At 45.4% G+C, this 21,828-nt stretch overlaps 1 protein-coding gene across 1 annotated transcript in view; it reads right to left on the bottom strand.

The window, feature by feature from the left end:
* PLXNA4 (plexin A4) overlaps positions 1 to 21,828 on the bottom strand; it is a 796,616-nt gene that overhangs the window by 181,361 nt on the left and 593,427 nt on the right. The window contains exons 11-14 of the mRNA XM_075599345.1: positions 21,209 to 21,305; positions 20,295 to 20,485; positions 7,074 to 7,225; positions 4,372 to 4,489 (exon numbers count right to left, since the gene is read on the bottom strand). Of these exons, the coding sequence (XP_075455460.1) occupies positions 4,372 to 4,489; positions 7,074 to 7,225; positions 20,295 to 20,485; positions 21,209 to 21,305 (558 nt within the window). The remainder of the gene's footprint in view (positions 1 to 4,371; positions 4,490 to 7,073; positions 7,226 to 20,294; positions 20,486 to 21,208; positions 21,306 to 21,828) is intronic.

Below are 21,828 nucleotides of genomic sequence, written 5' to 3' on the forward strand. Positions count from 1 at the left end.
ATAATAATAATAATAATAATAATAATAATAATAATAATAATAATAACATAATAATAATAACATGGCTCAGTTTTTGAGCCACATGTGCTGAAGCAAGGATATCCTAAAACCGCTTAACATAACTTGCGAATTTTGTCTCGCCAAATCTGCTGAGATCGCCTCAATAGAATCAAAGCGGAATCAAAGCCATAGAACCTAACTCAGCTCTGCTGAGCATGCACTTAATTAATATGCTTAATTACGTTTCTTTTATCATTTCTGCCTCTCTACACTACTATCTAACTCATGATGTACTTTGCAGATTTCTTTTTTTTTAATGCATTTTTGGGTTATAATGATATTTTTGGAAGTCTTTAATATTTCTGTAGCTAAGAATGTTGAGCAAACATACAGATGTAGCAACACTTACTGTCCCCGGAACCGCGGACGGACGAGCAAAAGTCAGCGGCGCCGGGTGCAGTGTCCGTCGCGATGGGAGGTTCATGCTTTTGCATGGGACCCCTGCAGCATTAACCCTTCGGTACCACGGCTGCCACGATATTGCCGGCGCATTTTAGCTATGAAGAAGCTGCAAACCACATCTTTGTAAATCATTAATATTTTAACCCATTTAATTGTTAGCAAAAAAAGCCTTGCTAGTTCAGTTCATATTGTTAACAAGTTATCATTTAATGTTATTGGTGAGGGAAGCAAACTAATTGGGGTGATGCAACGTGATGTGAGGGCACCGTGTCATGGCAATGTGCCACGTGATGTCATGTCGCCACGATGACGCAGCATCACGTAACGCCACAATGCAGATAGAGGAGTGCTGCTGTCTTACAGTGGCCACACTCTTGCCCACAGTGCGATAGCAATTCTTGATGGCCATGCACCCCCCCCGTTTGCGCTACTGATCTTAGCTGCCGATCGATTCATTCTCCCGTGATCGATCAGCAAAGATCCGGCTTCCCAGGGTTCACTAAATTGCAGCCTTTCAGTATCAACCAATCCTTCAGACAGTGTAACTCAGCAGCTACAATTTATCCTTGTATTACTACGGTAATATTATCTAAGATTTACTTCAAACTGCTGTGAATTTTGGCAACAAATTATCACAAACAGGAAAGTGTTACAAAGATCTTGCACTGCTGGGAAGGTGGGCTAAACCTGCTATAGAAATCAAAGGATGCTCAGTATATTAAAACTCATTATAAATGGCATTAAGAGGGGAATAGTAAAATTAAAAAAAAATGCAGTAAGTATTATCTAATACTACAGAACACACATGTGGGATTTTGCTTGAATTGCTCCTAATGTCATATTGTGGGACCACAAGGGTAGAAATAACGAATTACCTATTTCTGTTTGTCATATTGATTTGTTTTACAGAATTTAGGACTCAATTTGATTTTGATTTTACGAGCATTATTATGTCAATATAGCGAGCACTTTATGTTGTGCCATAATCTTATACTATATTAGTGAAAGCACTGTATGTTTGCCTGCCTGCCTGCCTGCCTGCATGCATGCCTGCCTGCTGGATGTCCGGTGTCCCTAGCGGCAATCTCATTGGTCCCTTGGCCCGCCCGCCCCCGCACACCTCTCATTGGCCTCACACACTCACACCACCCCCTTGGCCCGCCCCCCACACCTCTCATTGGCCTGAGGCGGAGTGACGGGCCAAAGGTCCAAAAAAATAAATAAAACACACACACACACACACACACACACACACACACACACACACACACACACACACACACACACACACACACACCTCTCTCCCCTCTCCAAATCACCTTTTCCCCTCTTCCCCCTCCCCAGCGGCATCACCTCTTCCCCCTCCCCAGCGGCATCACCTCTTCCCCCTCCCCAGCGGCATCACCTCTTCCCCCTCCCCAGCGGCATCACCTCTCCCCGCTCCAAATCACCTCTCCCCGCTCCAAATCACCTCTCCCCCCTCCCCGCTCCAAATCACCTCGCTTCCCGCAGCTGCCACGCGGCGCGTAAGATGGCGGACCCCCTTCCTCCCTCGCGGCGCCGAGTCAGACGGTGGCGGCGCCCGGAAGTACAGGTAGGTGTCGCTCCCCACCTCCGGCGCCAAACGGAACTGAGAAAGGGCGCATCAACTGAGGTGTGTGTGTGTGTGTGTGTGTGTGTGTCACTGTCCACTGCCCCCCCCTCCTATCCACTGCCCCCCCCTCCTGTCCACTGCCCCCCCCTCCTGTCCACTGCCCCCCCCTCCTGTCCACTGCGTCCCCCCTCCTGTCCACTGCGTCCCCCCTCCTGTCCCCCCTCCTGTCCACTGCCCCCCCCTCCTGTCCACTGCCCCCCCCCTCCTGTCCACTGCCCCCCCTCCTGTCCACTGCCCCCCCCTCCTGTCCACTGCCCCCCCCTCCTGTCCACTGCCCCCCCTCCTGTCCACTGCCCCCCCCCTCCTGTCCACTGCCCCCCCCTCCTGTCCACTGCCCCCTCCCTCCTGTCCACTGCCCCCCCCCCTCCTGTCCACTGCCCCCCCCTCCTGTCCACTGCCCCCCCCTCCTGTCCACTGCCCCCCCCCTCCTGTCCACTGCCCCCCCCTCCTGTCCACTGCCCCCCCCTCCTGTCCACTGCCCCCCCCTCCTGTCCACTGCCCCCCCCTCCTGTCCACTGCCCCCCCCTCCTGTCCACTGCCCCCCCCCCCTCCTGTCCACTGCCCCCCCCCCCCTCCTGTCCACTGCCCCCCCCCCTCCTGTCCACTGCCCCCCCCTCCTGTCCACTGCCCCCCCCCTCCTGTCCACTGCCCCCTCCCTCCTGTCCACTGCCCCCCCCTCCTGTCCACTGCCCCCCCCTCCTGTCCACTGCCCCCCCCCTCCTGTCCACTGCCCCCCCCCTCCTGTCCACTGCCCCCCCCCTCCTGTCCACTGCAGGAAATGCAGGGGGAGGAATCCATGCCTTTGAGGCGCCCCCCCCCTCCCTTTGACGCCCCCCCCCTCCCTTTGACGCCCCCCCTCCCTTTGACGCCCCCCCCCCCTCCCTTTGACGCCCCCCCCTCTCCCTTTGACGCCCCCCCCCTCTCCCTTTGACGCCCCCCCTCCCTTTGACGCCCCCCCCTCCCTTTGACGCCCCCCCCCTCCCTTTGACGCCCCCCCCCTCCCTTTGACGCCCCCCCCCTCCCTTTGACGCCCCCCCCCTCCCTTTGACGCCCCCCCCTCCCTTTGACGCCCCCCCTCCCTTTGACGCCCCCCCCTCCCTTTGACGACCCCCCCCCTCCCTTTGACGCCCCCCCCCCTCCCTTTGACGCCCCCCCCTCCCTTTGACGCCCCCCCCTCCCTTTGACGCCCCCCCCCTCCCTTTGACGCCCCCCCCCCTCCCTTTGACGCCCCCCCCCTCCCTTTGACGCCCCCCCCTCCCTTTGACGCCCCCCCCCCTCCCTTTGACGCCCCCCCTCCCTTTGACGCCCCCCCCCCTCCCTTTGACGCCCCCCCCCCCTCCCTTTGACGCCCCCCCCCTCCCTTTGACGCCCCCCCCCTCCCTTTGACGCCCCCCCCTGCCTTTGACGCCCCCCCTGCCTTTGACGCCCCGCGCGCACACACTGACTGACTGCCGCACGCACGCACACACTGACTGACGCGCACACAAAGCCCGACTGACGCACGCACACACTGACTGAGGCACACACTGACTGTGTGTGCGTCAGTCAGTCTGTGTGTGTTTGTGTTTCTGCCTCAGACTCACTGACGCGCGAGCAAACACACAGTGACTGACGCACACACGCTACATGAAGCTGTAAAGGAGGGAGGGAGGGGGGGGACTGGATTGATGTGAATGGGGGACAAACAGAGAGAGGGGGGAGGAGAGAGAGGAACGGGAACATTACATCCCGGGCAACGCCGGGTCTCTCAGCTAGTCATTTATAAAGCTTGTTTTTTTGCGAAATATTATCCAAACAAAAACAAAGTACAATCCGCACGAACCGGCTGTTCAATCGCGCAGAATGACAACTTTCAATCGACGAGATGTAATAGATGCGATTTGCCTTTATAGAATACGGGAAAATGTCAATTTGTATTCCGCTACTTATTTCCTTGTCAAACGCTTGTCGGTTTGACAAAGGCCAAACCCCGCTGCTCCCAGCACATCCCCCTCAAACCCACGGTACTGCAACATTTTGAAAGTATTTAAAGGTATCCTAAATTATATTTTCATACTCTTGCAGCAATTTTTCTCTTCATTTATTTTCCGATCTGACCCCTTTGGGAAATTGGGTAATATACACACACACACACACATATACCCGCACACATATGGATAGAAACATTTGTTACTGACATGTTGAAGCCCAAAGCACTATTGTATTGCAGATGTTTTTTAGTAGTATCTATCCCACCTGTTCTCATCTATACTCACCACGAAGAAATACATCTGTGAGGACCTGGCCATGAACCGAGGGCTGCAGTCTCCCACACAGACATCCACATAGTCGGCATATTGGCTCTGATTTGCCTCCCCCATTTCACATACGATTCTGTATTTATTTAAAAGAAAACAGAATCAGGTTTTCATTGCAACTGCAGGAGGGACCGAGAGAAATAACCCAGGCATCCAACAGCTCTAGACTTTGTAACACAGCTATAAAACCCAACTGAAGGAATGTCTACAGTAGAACTGATGGATCTGATGAAGCTTCCAGCTGAGTGGCCCATCAATGTTCCCAGAAGAACGCTTTGCAAATCTCACATTACAGTGCTATTAATATTAAGACGTTAGAGAGTGGTAAGAGGAACAGCTCTATACTGTGCCCTTTCCCTCAATACCCGACTAGCACCCTCTCTATCCACCTTTAAGACCCACCTTTAGACACACTTGCTTAAAGAAGCATATGAATAGCACTGTGGATTATACTGGACACATGATACATAAAGCTTGGCCCCCTGAAGACGCACTTACCAAAATTCCCTCCTACTGTCTCTGTACGTTCTCCCTACCTACCAATTAGACTGTAAGCTCCTCGGAGCAGGGACTCCTTTTCCTTAATGTTACGTTTATGTCTAAAGCACTTATTCCCATGACCTGTTATTTATATTATCTGTTATTTATTTGATTACCACGTGTATTACTGCAGTGAAGCGCAATGTACATTAATGGCGCTGTATAAATAAAGACATACAATATATATATATATAAAATAATCTGTTTGGAATGCTAGGCACATTCCCTCGTGTTCTGGTTTTAGTTCCCAAAATCAATTTGTGTTTTGTTTTTGCTGGAACAAAAAAAAAAAATTAATTTAATTTTTTTTAAATTATTTTCAAATGTTGAACTTCTTTGTAAAGTTGGCAGGTTTTTATTCTTTGTGAACCCGAAAGCCTAATGTCTTTTAAAAAAAAAAAAACTTAAAAAAAAACAATCAGAGGATTGAGGCTTTCTAGGGCATTGGGTCCAATTTTAGGATAGAAAGTTCGTTTTGAAGTTTGACTTGATTTAAAACCCGCTAATCTGCCCATCCTTAAATGTATGCATTTGACATGCTAACGGGAGAAGCGCCCTCTCACCAAAATGGGCCGTAATTTGCCGTGGGATGAATTTATGGTTATCGTTGAGATGGTGGAGAGAGAAAAATGGCAGAAAGGCAGCAACTGCGGTCAGTCCTCAATTTAGTTCAAATCAGTTAAAGTCGATTTATGTATTTGCAATACTGACAAAATATTTATTATGGGGCAGGGAATGTAGATTTAAAAAGCAAAACTTTCTGAGATTTCTCTTCCAAGACGATGGCTCCGGGGAAAATGTAAATCTTCTACATTTGAAATGACTCATATAAATATATGTATAAATCAGCTCAGTGAATGAGGGGGCCATGTGCTAATCCTATCTTCAGATGTGAGGGGGTTATTCCAGAAACAGAGGTGCGCCCCCTGCAGCTGGTGCAGAACGTTGCGGCCGGGTTGTTTACTAACCAGACCTGTTCTTGCCACATGACACCCGTTCTCCGTTCTCTGCACTGGCTGGCTGTAAAATTGGGTAATTTATTTCAAGATTGGCTTGTTGACATTCAAAGCCCTACATGCCCAGGGTACCAGCTCTCTGAGAGAGCTTCTAGTTCCCTACACTCCCATTCACTCACTTCGATCAGCTGGTGAAGGACTGCTAACTGTTGCCAGAATCTCCGTGACTTCCTTTGGCGCCCGAGCATTTAGCCACGCTGCTCCCACTCTCTGGAACAGTCTGCCTCGTACAGTTCGAGAGTCCCCTTCTCTGGGAATCTATAAAAACAGGCTCAAGACCTGTTTTCTCAGGCATCTTATTAATGAACCACTTTTTTGTCCGGCATTTAATAACTACAGAACTGTCCCATCCTGTATTGTATCTTTAATTGTGTTTGGTCTCTTTTATAACCCTAAATGTTTTCTTCTTCTTTTTCCTTTTTGTAAACTGAAGCGCTTTGAGTCCCTGTGACAGGGTGAATTCAATATCCCAGCCCTATACCTGGCAGACTTATCTATAGGGCTGCAGACCAGCAGTGACCTGGTTAACCCCAACTTGGAAAAGGCAGGGTTAATTAACCAGGTCCCAGCTGCCTCGTTAAGAGGCTTTATGAACCCAGAGCTCTGACTTGTGCCTGGGTCAGTCTGGATCAGGGAGACACGCCCTGGAACTCTGGAAGGAAAGCAGCTTGACTCAAGGTCTGTGTCTTTGGGAAACTGATCCCTGATCTGCGTTTCTATCCTGGACTTGAACCGACCTTGCTGGGAAAAGGGCAAATCCCTGCTCAGGACTTATTGTGGTTTAGCTATGCTGAAGTTAAAGCTCTGTTATTTTGTGTTCCATATTTTTGTGGCAGAATAAATGAGCCTATTCAGATCACCCACGTGTCGTTGCCTTGTCCCCACAACAGTCCCATTAGGAGAAAAGCGCTATAAACGTAAAGTTATTATTATTAATGCATTACAGAATGATCATTGTAGCACTGGGTTTGCAACATGAGGTGGACGATCTCACAGGTCTTCACCCGTAAAGTTGGAAAGAGAACATTTTTGTCCAACAATGATTACGTTAGCTACTCTCTGCATTATTAAAATATACGTGCATGTTCAAGGACATCAACTTACTGCTCTGCAGGAATATATTCCTCCACCAGAGGAGTACACTTGACTTTTGCCACCGTGACATCATTTTCTATTTCCCAAAACTCCAAACCCAAATTTTCTCCCCGAATTGTCACTTTTGTCCCTCCTTCTCGGGGTCCGGTCATAGGAATTATCTGAAACAGAGAGAAGGTACAAGAATGAAATCCGTCTGTCAACGTTGTATCCAGTCATATATATATATATACTTATATGTAAACACAAATACATTATATTCATACATTATGTTGCTGCAATTGCTATGCATTCTAAATAGGAATTCTTCATGGGTGTAATAGTAAGTACAAACCAACGCCTAAGGTGCATAGGAGAAAATGTTATGGTTAAGTTCCCACTAGCTGAAGCAGGAGCGAGCCTAAGCAAGTTACTTTAAACCGTTGTACCCTAATATTTTAATCTCTGCAGTGTATCTAATAGGAGAGAGGTTGATGGTGCCCATATTACTTTACCATGTTCATCTTTACATAGAAAATCAGCATAATAAAGATATGGGAAATCTCCTGCTAGCTGGGTTGCCTTCGGTACAGAACAGCTACAGAATGTCACACACTGTAAGATGTGTTTAACATTTGCTGTGACTTTCTCTGTCATGTATTGGGAGTATGATAGACTGTAACACCAATGCATTCAGCATGTGTAAGTTATATTCCAGAGGCAGCCACACGCCGTGGGCCTGTGTTTCCATATCAGGATGCAGACTTCCAGAGAGAAGCATACGGCTACGGCCACAGTCACTGCGTGCACGCGCTCGTCGGAGCGGCTGGCAGCGCGGGCACCTGTGTGAGCTGCGACCTGTGGTCTGTGGTGAAGAGCAGGAGATTGCGACAGGGGGGGGGGGAGGAGGCAGGGGTGAGGCCATGACATCACGCGGCTGGTTTGCCCTCATTGGCTGAACCGCCGCCGTGACCTGGCAAATGCTCGGCCGCCGCGCCAAAAGCCCAAATCTTGTCTTTTGGCAAAGGTGGTCACCTATCGCGCCTTGTGTGCTCGCGCGCTCACGCCGACTGGGGCCTGCCCCATAGAGGGCTGTGCCTTGTGTGCACCACGCATGCTGTAGCGCCCACAGCCGCGGCCACCGGGACGAAGCCTAAGAAGCTCTTGCAGGTATGAAATTCTGTGATGTAAATAAATCAACCAATAAAGCGAATAAGACATGTACGGAAGCTTCCTGGAGGCTTTTGGTTCTTGAGCACACGGAATCCGCCTGGGAATGGGGAGAGTCTCCCAGCGGGTGAGCGTTTAGGGGGTTATTCATTAAGCTCCAGTAGTGCCGATCGGGGCGCAATCACACGGAAACTCCCATGGACTTCAATGCGTTTATCGTGCTATCGTCCACCTATTGGCACTATTCAGTTTAATGAATAAACCCCAGAGAATGTAAAGCTGTCATAACTGATATGTTAATTGCTGTATAAAATGACCGCACTTTTCCACTTCTGGAAAAGAGATGAACCCAACGTAATGACAGACACACACACACACACACACACACACACACACACACACACACACACACACACACACACACACACACACACACACACACACACACACACACACACACACACACACACACACACACACACACACACACACACACACATATCAATAGGCTCCAAGCTGCCGTTTTTTTAAAATATTATTTATTTCTTTTTCCCCTTTAATATGTGCCTCAATACAATCCACACAATGATAAGTAATTAGCTAAGTTGCTGATCGCTCGGCGAAGATTTGGCCTAGGGGTTCACAGCAGAAGAGGACCCAAGAAGCAAATTTCTGTGGGGAAGATCATGTGAGCAGGAAGTCACTAGATACAATTGGTGCAGTGCTAGAGAGAGGGCAGGGCTCAAAAGGGGTGTACCAGAGGCTGTTTCAGAAGAGGAAGGGGATGTGACTTGTAAATGGTTGCTATAGAAACAAAAAAAGCTTGTTACATTTGTAACAAGGGGACTTATCCCTGTTCAGTAATGTGCCTTTAATCTAGCAGTGTGGTAGTTAATTACTAATCACCACCTGCCTGATTAGATTGCTTACAAAAGCCTGCCTTTGAGACAGGAAGTGACTCCTTAGCTCTGACTGAGAGCTGACCTTTGGAGACAGCACATGTCTTGAGCTCTGCCCAGCATAGCTGATTGCAAGACACCAAACAAGACTTCTAAACCTGGATGCTGATATTTTCTGTGCACGCACGGGTGCGGTTCCAGTAGAGCAGAGAAGCTTACTCTACAGAAGCTAACAGATAAGACTTTAATTATTAAGAGACTGCTTATATCTGCTTATTTTCATGCTATGTGTTTGGGGTTGGGAGAAATGCTTAACTAATGGAGATGTGAACTAATTGCATAGGATTTCACGAAAAATACTCCCAAGTGAATGGAAGCTTTGTTCCCCCCCTGTGTTTGGATAATTTCCTGATGAAAAGGAAAAGGCACAATAAAACCTATTATAATTTCACATTATAAAGCCTCCTAATTGTGTACCTCTGTGAACGTCCGTCTACATATGGTGTCCGAGGTGGGACAAGAGGTGTCCTTGTAGTTAAAAAGGACCGGAGATTTTTATGTGAATTTTTTTTTTTATGCTTTTTGCCTACAATCCTCATGCAGCAGATATCAGAGTTAAAGGGACACACCACTGAAACTTACACTGCATTGAAACTTACAAAACCACAGATGGACTCTTTGCCCCAATCCCAAGGGGAGAGAGACTGCTGAAGCAGCTAAAACTTTATTTGACTATCACAAAGCGTAATATGGTCATTGAAATAGGGGTTTTGCCTTCCAGCCATAGTCAGGGTTCAAGAAGTGAAGGTGTTTGTTGTTTTCAAAAGTTTCGCTGAAGCAGTGAATACAGATGGTGACCCACGAGTGGTACTGATTTTGCAAATAAAGGCTGCCACACCGCTTAGGGCTACCAGCTGTGAATGGAGTATATGCAGAAAAGTGTGAAAATTGATACAAGACTGTGCTGAAGCAGGGGAATTTTTAGCAAACAAATGCTGAGTGTAAAATTGCCCTATAAAGGAAAAGGTTTTTCAAAGCCAATTGCTGAGTGTTGAGTCCACTGCAAAGAATGTTTTTTTTTCTGCAAGTAAAAAAGTATGCCTATTATCTTGGGAGCAAAATAGACACCCAAAGTGTGAAGTGTGAATGCAATAATACCCAAAGATGAGACTGAAAATTACTGAACTCAGGCAGAAAACCAAATTCTGTTGCTGAAGCGGAGGAATTTCACCTAGCAAATAAATGGTGTATAGCAAATAGACTTTTTTACCTAGCAACTGCACATCTTGTATACCTGATAAAAGAAAATGCATGCACAGAACTGCTGATATTGAAAAAAAAAATTACCCAAGAATGAAAAGTCTACAGAGATGCCTGTGAGAGCTACGACCTCTACAAGCAAAATATGCCCATCTGTAGGACTACCATAATTGGGGGTTCTAGCAAATACAGTGGCAACAGCTGCAATAGCGCCTCTTGAGGTCAGGAAGAAAATTACACCTGATAGCCTAAAAATGGAGGACAAGATGCAGCGTTCCTGTAATGAACCCTACCCCACTGAAGAGTGGCCCTTCCAGTCCAATAAAGAGAAAGACATCATGGAACCCGAACCGAGTCACACCCACAAAACACCCCAAGAATGGTGGGGGTGCCTGAACTCGGCACGAACAGAAAAGACCGCTCCCTTTGATGACGAATATGATCAGCAGGAGACAGAGCGGGAGCAGTGGATCACCGAATATTTCTGTCTGCTAAGGCAACTGCAAGAAAAGCCTGGCGTATATAATGAAGCTGCTAAAATTTCAAATGAAAATGGAGACCCCAATATCCCTGAAGGGACGGTGTCATCCAAATCAAAAAGGCGGAAAAAGAAAAGCAGTTCTTCACTTACCGTGGAAGGAACAGACACGTCCGCAGATCCTGTGGAGGAAAAGGGGGAAAGAGTTGCCCTGCAGCCTAGAGAAAATGGAGAATTCGTCCCGCGGGTAACCGAATATCCAGAGGGCCCAAGACAGAAGTTGTGTACCCCAAAGAAGTGTCTGTCCGGTGCCAACAGTGAGGAACTCTCGGCCAACCATCCCAGGGAAGTGGAGTCGGAGCCAGTGAGTGACGATCCCTTGACCAGCCCTGAAGATGCACTGCAAGCTGCCAGGCATGACTGTGATCTACTCTGTGAAGAATTGGAAAGGGAGAGAAAAAATAATGCTGAGCTACAGAAGACTGTGCTCGCAATTTACTCTGCGGCCAAGACCGAATTGGGGGATCTCAAGACTGAGCTAGATACTGCAAAGGATACTATTTCCGCCATGGAGGAAAAGCAGAGCCAATCTGATAAAATGGTGGCTACGCTAAAGCGGAAGTATGAGGAGGCACTGAAGCAGATGACAGTCTTCCAGCAAGAGGTTCACACTCTTCGCATAGAGTTGAATGCCTCACAACAGGAGGTCAACAGTGTACGGATAGAGGTGGACGTATCTCAGAAAGAGGTTCAGACACTCCGCAGAGCCCTGGATGCCTCACATCATGAGACCAACAGCTGCCGCACAGACCTGGAAATTTCCAGAAAGGAACTACACAGTCTCACTGAGGAGCTGGACATTGCTAAACAAACTATTGGTAATCTTGAAACAGATCTCAAAGTCTCTCAGAAGGAGCTTCAGACCCTCAACCTAGAGAAGGAAGTCTCACGCCAGGAGATTGTCATTCTCAAAGCAGATGTGCGTAAATGGAAGGAGGACTGCAAAGAGGCCCTGAAGAATACAGAGACTGAAAAAGGAGAAAATTCAAGATTAAAAAGAGAAAACTTAAAACTGAAAGAAGAAAATTTTCAGTTAACAGAAGAAGTCAAGGAAAAGTTTGACGCAGAGCACCGACTGCAGAACCAACTGCAAGGTCTGCGTACATACCTCCAGTATGCTGAGGAGAAGCAGCAAACGCTACAGGAAGAAAAACTGCAGGCTGCTAAAGAGGTACAAGCGCTGCAGGAACGTCTGAATACCCAATACGTCCCCACAGAGCAGAATGAGGAGCTAAAGGCCACGCTGCATGTCTTCAGAGCATCGTTGGAAGCGGAGCATCAATACTAGGTGACTCTGTATGAGAGGGAGTGTGAGAAGGCTCAGAAACTGGAGCAAGAGCTGGAGAGACAGAGAGACTGTTCCATTCCCTTGAGTCAGTACACCAAGGAGAAAACAGACGCAGCGGCAACCTTGACGACAAAAATTACAGAGCTCCAGAATATGAAGGAGACTCTGAAACAGATTCCTCCAATACGGAAAAAGGTATTGGCTCTGCCCAAGCACCAGTATCCCACAGTAACTAATGCCCGTAAGGACAAGGGTACAGTGAGAGTTGGGGACTCCACGCAACTTCAAAACAAAATTACGAAGTTTGAGCCACCAAAGAAAGCACTAGCCAAACCTACAGCTGCCCAACAGGCAACAAACAGAGGTAGGAGTGCAGAATCAAAGCCAGAAGAATCCTTAGCTGAAGAAGCTGAACTGGCGACTCCGTGGTGTGGAGAAGCTGCAGAACGACCACTTCAAGAGCAGAAAACTCTAAGGGTTAGTCCTAACTGCTCTACAACTGTTGCCATACACTTTGTCTACAAAAAGAGCAGTGCCCGACGCAACAGAAATATCAAGACCGCGCACGCGATAAAAATACTTTACATGGAAAAAGTCCTCCTCGAGCGACTGAGGAGTGCTGATCTCAAGCATCTTCGGGAAGAGACAAAAATAAACTGGAGAAAGGGCTCCAATCCCAGCGGGACAGAGGGTTCTCTTCCTCCATCCACTCTCATTCAAGTCACAGAGATATCTAGAATGAGAGTGGAAGGATGAGCTTTTGCCGTGGTAAGCCCGAGCTTCTCACAAACAGGGGAGGTATGTAACAGAGGACTTATCCCTGTTCAGTAATGTGCCTTTAATCTAGCAGTGTGGTAGTTAATTACTAAACATCACCTGCCTGATTAGATTGCTTACAAAAGCCTGCCTTTGAGACAGGAAGTGACTCCTTAGCTCTGACTGAGAGCTGACCTTTGGAGACAGCACATGTCTTGAGCTCTGCCCAGCATAGCTAATTGCAAGACACCAAACAAGACTTCTAAACCCGGATGCTGATATTTTCTGTGCACGCACGGGTGCGGTTCCAGGAGAGCAGAGAAGCTTACTCTACAGAAGCTAACAGATAAGACTTTCATTATTAAGAGACTGCTTATATCTGCTTATTTTCATGCTATGTGTTTGGGGTTGGGAGAAATGCTTAACTAATGGAGATGTGAACTAATTGCATAGGATTTCACTAGAAATACTCCCAAGTGAATGGAAGCTTTGTTCCCCCCCTGTGTTTGGATAATTTCCTGATGAAAAGGAAAAGGCACAATAAAACCTATTATAATTTCACATTATAAAGCCTCCTAATTGTGTACCTCTGTGAACGTCCGTCTACAACATTATAATACATTCAAAATCTCATTCAGAGTTTTTTATTTAAATGCTACAAGTGTTTTCACATAGTACAGAACTGTTTATTTAAAAAAAAAAAAACACATGTAGGACATTGCTTGATCTGCAGCTTTAAGGTACTTACACCTGAAAATAACCGGCGTGGCCCCTCCAACACTGTACTTTCATGGCATGCCTGTATAAAGGCCAATTCAAAGTGCACTGTTTAATTAAGAGAGATTTCCATGCTGATAACTTTCGGGTTTGCTGAAAATGCAGCATATAACTTACAGTTAAATAATTAATACCAATTAATGGGCAAAGAGACGGCTCTTCCAAAATTATATATTATTCAATAAATGAATTTAATTCGAGCCTCGTCCTTCTGAATGTGACTTTAGTTACATGGAACTTTTTGGGATATAAAACATACCGAATTGTCCCAGTTCATCCCATTGTGCAGCATTTGTTTCTGCCGGCACTGAATGTTTTGTAGCAGATAATTAATGGTGCGCTATTATGTCAAATTAACTCTAATAGGGGAATTAATTGTCATTCATTTTACTAATTGTCAGTGAAAGTCGAACACTCGCATATTAACAGAATACTCCCGGCACCAAGAATTCAGTGCTCTGATTATTAGGCGACTGGCATGTGGCCGGGGTGAGCAACTCCTGTCCTCAACCACCCTCCGCCCCCCGCCCCAACAGGTCAGGTCTTCAGGATATCCCTGCTTCAGCATAGGTGGCTCAATCAGAGGCTCAGTCTTCTTCAAAGTGCTGAAGCAGTGCTGAAGCAGGGACTGAACAAGCCACCCGTGCTGAAGCTGGGATATCCTCAAAATCTGACCTGTTGGGGGGGGGGGCTTGAGGACTGGAGTTTTGCACCCCTGATATATGGTACGGTTGTACAAAGTGGCTTCAGAACAGGACACTCAGAGCACTTATCAAACAGTGACAGTGTATAGTGATCAGTGCTCATTATCAAAAGACATTAAAGTAGCATAACTACAGTATAGTATGTGCTTACAGGAATACGATAAGGAAGGAACCGGGCGTCAATGGAAGATAAACATTGGGGCAGGTACTCAAAGCTCCATTAAATCTTGGCTACTAATGTAAAGTTACACAATTAGTCCTCATTTACCCCTAATTAGATGTCCTCCATTTAACGGGGATCCTCAAAGCGACATGCAAAACCAGTGGCCGTTTCTGATCTCATAAGCACCCGCGTCACGCCATGTGAAGTTAGCACTGCCACGCGTTATGCTTCAAATAACACGGCATTACGCCTGTCTCACCCAAAGGTGACGCTACGCCCATCCTGACCCTGATAGGTGTTTCATTAAAGTTAATAAAAGAGAAGACAGGACAGGGAAAGAACCCTGTAAATAATAATATGATAACGAAATCATACCTCACTGTGGTCTTACACTCACCCGGACCCTGTAACAGACCTATATCAGGGACTGGATGTGAGTAACGCCACCTTTAGCTCTGACATAACTAACGTAACATTAAATCCCTGCGGTAACTATACGGGAGCTCTGGGGACACACGCTGATAGAGGGAACGAATCTTCTGCAGATCATTAGCACTAATGTCCGTTATAGTAACGTAAGGGTCGGTACGGCTGCAAACTTTGAAGATCACCGTTAGCACTTAGCCATACGTTAGGTGAAGTTAAGGTATGGTTAAGTATTTAACAGACTTCCGAGGATCTACCCTGTAGCAGGGACTTATCCCTGTTTAAGTAAATATGCCTTAAAATACTCTGAGGAATCCAGCAGGGAGCTGGTAATTGCAGCCAGTCAATGAACTAGCCTCCACCTGGCTAATCAGAGCTCTAGAAAAGCATCCTATAGAAAACTGCCAAGAGACACTCCTTAGCACACAACTGTGCTGACAAAAGGAGAACAAAGACTGAGGAGAGAGTCTTGAAGCACACACTAGGGTTGTGTGCTGACAAGAGACTTCCTGGTAGCAGCAGGACTGATATGCCTGAATCTGGGGTTTGCCTGGAGAAACCGGAGACCCTGGACAGCACAGTCAGATAAGACTTTCTTATATATTGCTCCCTGATAAATATCTTATATGTTTTTGAACTGGGAACTTGCCTTTCCAGCCAGTCACAGATAGTTAGGGCATATACTGTCTATTTAGTCTCCAAAGTGGAGTAGGTGTTTGTTTATTTTGTTTTGCTGTGCAGAGATTAAAGGAACAGGCTCAATAAAACCAGGTTTTAATTTCACCCAAATCAGTCTCCATTAGTGTACCTCTGCATACATCTCTTTCATATTGGATCCAACGAGTGATAGAGTCAAGATGGATTAAATGCCATGTTTACTCAGTAGTGTTTTGCTGTAATCCTCTTCAAGTAAATGTGCACTTTACTCAATTTTTTTTAAATTACATTTGGAATTATGTGGAAAATGTGAATTTGATTAAAAAAAAAATCCTACTGTCATGTAATGAGTTGCTGTGTTTGCTTTCTATGTATGTACTGTAGAGTATTGTTATTATGCGCAATTAAAACTGATTGACTGGTATGTACTGATATCTCTCTGCTCACCTATTGTAATTTAAATTAACATGAAAATAATATAATAAGTAGCCCAAGGTAACCACACTGACACTGGGACAGGTCAGAGGGCGGGTGTGATGTCTGTGTAACAATGTTACGATCTTACACCAATACAGCAGTTTAATACAATATAAATGTAAAAAAGATGTTAGCACTTGCACGTGAACATTGCTATACACAGAAAATCTCAAGGCCTTGGTATTCCTCTGGATGTGGAGACTTAACCAAATGAATGTGTGTTCTGTGTCACTGATGAACACATATTAAACCGAGGCAATGCGTAAGCAGCACATGGGAATGAATTCCCCTTATTTTATTGTTCTGTTCTTGAATATATGCTGTTTTTTCTTTTATACTGACTTACATGTTTAATTGTGAGTGTGGGTCCAACCCTGGATTTTTTGTTCAATAAAATATGTAAACAATTTTTAAATGAAATATAATTCAGGTTATTCTATCTTTGCCCCTCTGTGTGTCTCTCTAACCTCTTTGTTTCTAGCTCTAACCCCCTTTTTCCTCGGTGCCAAGCTCCACACACTTTAACGCTCCCTTCCCCGGCTGACACCAACACGGAAGTGGTAAGGAGGAGACCGCTTTATAGAAACAGGGAAATATTGTAAGATCTGAGCCAAGCGGGAAACGAAAACAAGGTTTAGGCTCCTTTTTGGTTCCGGTCTAGCATGCAGATTCGTCCCAATCTGGATTCCTTTTGTTCAGATAACTGATGTTCAGAGGTGTCCAGAGGCTGGTTAAGATTTCCACAATCCGGACCTGCTACCTCTAGTAAATAGCCCATAAAACAGTGGATTGTGTCTTATGACATAAAACTGTAGTAAATATGCCTTACGGTGCCTTATGGCTTAGCACCACTTAGCCAATATGGACCTAAATCCCCAAACCGCAGACTCCATCTTCATGGAAGAGACTACACAAACGGCGCAATCTGAACAACAAGGCAGGATTCCCAATCCATTTATAGACGACTGCTGGAGGACAGCTGAAAATACCAGACATACTGTAAATCAGATCACAAACTAAAGAGGAAAACCAAAGTCATGCTCTCCCTGGGTATTTAAGACTTGCAGTTAAGGACAGAAGAATTTTGACTAGAAAATAAGTGTTCCTATGGACACCTGGATTAAGGTGACCTCTTCCCTGCTGTAACTACATGATGTGAACGGCTGTTCTAGAGAGTCTGCATTGTTGATTAATGATTAGCCCGTACCAAGACCCAATATCATTTTCGGGAGTGGACCATTATGGCTATCATAACCCCTTTAAAACAGCCCCTGATTTACACTATAACACTCACTGATGACTACACCGTCAGCAGGTAAGCAGACGTAAGACGTAAACGTACTCTTGTACAATCAGAATGCCGAAATGTGACAAAGTATGTTGAGTAATTTTTATCTCTCTGGTACTCATTAGAGAGTGTGTATAAGTTAGTGTATAAGTTAGTGACTAACTGGACATGGGTACAGTGTTGTGTGTACTGTAAGAGTAAATTACCATGTTTACTAGAGCATATAGGAAAGAGAAACAGGAATTTAATCTTAATTGTTTGTCTATACGTTAATTGAGCTAATGAAAAATACAAAGCAGATATGCCTGCGTATGACAATAAATGCACTAAATACATTGAGGCATAACAACCTATCCCAATCTACACACACTGCTCACCGTAGTATAATGTTACAGGTCTGCTACTCATTCCTAAAAAGTATGTTGTATTGGGGCAATTTTATGGGCTTGGTATCTCATAGAGCAGAAAAGTAATTGCCGCCACCAGTGAACAACTTCCAGTCCCTCTAACAGTACTTATTTCTTGGAGAAAGCATCCGGTAAGAGGCGTCAATTATTACCTACATACAGTGCCATTAACTGCAATATATCTTTATCTGCTTGAGATTACTGCCATACGAATGGGCTAGAGAAGAAGACACACCACTTGAAGATCTGCTCACAAATATTCCCGGCAATCAGGATCTTTCCTGAGACACAATGGCACTGCTTTGTGTGGTAGGAAGGCAGGCGTGGTGTGTAGGAATGAATAGGATTGCAATGTTGTGGAAAGCATCAGATGTTCTACGTGTGGCATGAGAAATATAGGAACATGCTTCAGGAATGGAGGACCTTCTCTCTGTTACTCGGTAATGTTACTGGAGGATCTAGAGTAAAACGCATCCAAGTGGTAACATCACCAGTATATCAACTCCCAAGGAACTGAACATTCAAAAGAATTTATCATTAAGGAAAATATAACTGAAATCAACCTCAACACACAGACCCTTTGTCACAAGTCAGACTATATGTTGACTGTTTACCACATGCTCTTTCAGCTCTGTACTGGAGAGATACACTATGGTTTCCCCATCGGTGGTTGGAGATAAGGGTTAGAACTATATAAAGATGAGGCAGGGGTCCCCAAATCTGTAAGCACATGTGTCAGCTTGTTTAAATTATATATTTATTTTCCATTTTAAAGTGCTAATTTTCAGAAACATGGACTTTGACAATGAAAATCAATATAGAGTCTGCAGTGGGCATGTGTTAAAGTGCCTTAGAATAGATAAGTTTGTGTTTGGTAAAGGCGCTACTGCGCATGACAGAATTGCTCAAGGTCCCGGATGATACAAAAAACTTTATTGGCACAGATTCATAATGGGGCTACACCACGATCTCCTCCTCTACGCGTTTCACCCTTAGGAATAGGGCTTCGTCTTGGAGTGAGGAGATGTGGTGATACCTGAACATTTATAGCTAAAAAAAGCCCGCGAAAACGGGTGATAATGGTGGTTAACCCCTTCATGGAAAAATATATTTAACACAATGCTATGTATAGGCATAGTATATCATTCAAGAGTTAGCCTGTTAATGAACATGAAAGGTAAATACTACCCATAGACTAATATATTTAAAAAGGCTAATCTTTAAACATGAAGGTATTTTAAAAGGATACTTGCAACATTGGGAGAAACAACCTCTTAATCCCTCTGACCCTTACTTTGAACCAGCAGTCTCTAATCCCTAAGTGTGGGTAAAACATAATTAACTATATGTAACCCAAACAATCAAAGGTACACAATAAATTTAGACTGCTATTAGGATCATCTTGGGAGTTTAGGAGATAGGTGAATGTGTGGCTGAAGCGCAGGACAGGTTTTTTCTTTGCCTTAGAATAGAAGTGGCATTTTACAAAAAAGATTAAAGATGCCCAGACTCGCAAGTATAAGCGTTTGTGCAGTTTGTCTGTCAGGGGTCAATAAAAATATGAACCCCTAAAAACTAGAAACGGGCGAGTCTGTCCAAATACGTTTCCCGGATTTTTCCGAATTTGCCATTCAAAATCTGTTGCTCCGTGTAAAATCCGCTGGCGGATTGTTGTAGTTTCAGCGCAGATTCATCCAAAACCGCCATAGGATACAATCCGCTGGCAGATTTTAAGAACTCATCTGTGGATTCCTCAATATATTGACGGATATTAAGAATCCAATCTTGGATTCTCAAAATCCGTCAGCAGATTGCGGAAACCGAGGATGGGTTTGTCAGTGTTACAAAGAAAATCCGCAAAAGGCGACTCGCCACTTTTGAGTGTGATGTACTGAAATCCGCAGACCAAAGGAATTGGCCGATCAGAAGCGGATCCAAATCCGCCACCAAAATGTGCCCATCTCTACCAAAAAACACCAATATTAAAGGTGGAAAATTCTGAGACTGTGACCCAGTAGTTCCTGAAAAGGGAAGCAATGCTGCTTCATACAAGTACAAAAAAACCGTGAGGCAACTGCACACTGACCCTGTAACCAAGCTCCGTGCACGTTGGCCAGAACATGCTCGTACAGTCTTACTGCTTCTTCAGGATTGTTAACTACCTACGACAATACAAGTGGGCGGGGACAAGTATAATTAGATACAGATCTAAAAGAACAAGTCAAATATATGCTGCGTATAAAGTAAATGAGAACTATTACCTCAATAAGGGGGTTATTCACTTAAATGCGGTAGTGCAGATCGGAGCACTATCGCATGGAAACTCATTAAAGTCAAATGAAGTTTCCACACAGTGGTCCCTTAACCTGTACAGTGTTAGTATGGAGCTGGTGCACTTCCAGTGTTGTCTGTAGAATTAATAAGAGCATTGACTTACTCACCTGTGTTATTCTGGGGTTTGTGCATTTTCCATGTGTCCGTGAAAGCTCCAGCCAGGGGTTCTCTGGAGGTAAGCAATGCTGTTTCAGTGTACACTTGCCTTCCCCTGCACACCAACCGCACTCAAAGTCTGGATCAGCCTTCAGGCACAGCCCACAGCTTGGCCTCTTAGCTGCACACTTGTACAGATGAACTGCAAACATAGGAGAGGCAAGAAGTTAACATAGTCAATCATACTGATCCTTCTGCAGTTGATGCCCTAATACACGGGTAAGCAACTCCAGTCCTCAAGGGCCACCAACAGGCAAGGTTTTAAGGATATCCCTACTTCAGCACAGATGACTCAATCAGTGGTTCAATCAAAGACATGGGGTGGGCAGCTCAAGCCCTCAAGGGCCATCAACAACTGAGCCACCTATGCTGAAGCAGGGATATCCTTAAATCTTGATCTCTTGGTGGCCCTTGAGGATTGGAGTTGCCCACCCCAACCTTTATACCTTCCCTGCGAGCAATGGCAAAGGGTGAAAATAGAACCCAATAGCAGCGAAGATGTCCCCACACACATGTACAAAGAGTCCCACAAACCCATGCATGCCTATATACCGTTACATTATTCTGATACTGTAAGCCTGAGCAATGGAAACATTTACAGTGTCAGATATATTTCTTCGTTCTTGGAAAAATATATATCTTATAAAAGACAACAATGAAGTGTTTGGAAGGTGAGTACCAGGGCAAACAGAAGCGGCAGAAAATAAGTGACATGAAAAGGTTTTACTGTGCAGCCAGTCGATAATCAGCGTGAAGGTACAAGAGAAGATAAATGTGTATAAAAAAGGCCAGGCCTTTGACCACAGGATACCTTCTACTGCTAAGTTAGCCGCCTTTATCACCGAGCTTTAACATTCCCCTTTACCTTTGCTCAGAGCTGGGTTGTCGATGCTGAAATCTCCATTCCACACCACAGTCAGCTCCACTGGCAGGCTATCAATCTCCATCCCGTCATACGAATACTTTGGAGAGAGGGAGAAAATATTGGAGTTGAGAGGTCCCTCGAACTCATTGGGGTCACTGTAATAACAGTATGTATGTCATTTTGTTTACGTCCAGATCGTAGTGCTAAAAAGTAGTACAAACCTTAATGAAATGTGTGTGGTGTTTATAGAGGTCGGTATATGACTTGTTACAAATGACATACAGTATAGGGATACGTGTATTGAGTGCCATCACGGGTTATGGACCCGCTCTGGCGTTAACGCCCATTGATTTGAACCTGTACCGGCACTTGATGCAAGTGCCCCACAGTTCCTCGTCTCACATGACGTTACACGTGTGTCATGTCACATACATGCTTGATACAATTTACATTAAAACAGAATGGTGTATGTCTTTTATTTTATAACTAGTATTAGTCAATGTTAGTAACTATTAACCCCACTGTTGCCAGAGGGGCCAGCAATGGCTATCAGGTAGCAATGGGGTTTGTGTGTTGTTTTTTGCCTCCATGGAACCTGGACACGGTGTGGCTATTTTATA

The sequence above is a fragment of the Ascaphus truei genome, chromosome 5 (genome assembly GCF_040206685.1).
Source record: "Ascaphus truei isolate aAscTru1 chromosome 5, aAscTru1.hap1, whole genome shotgun sequence".
Taxonomy (NCBI): domain Eukaryota; kingdom Metazoa; phylum Chordata; class Amphibia; order Anura; family Ascaphidae; genus Ascaphus; species Ascaphus truei.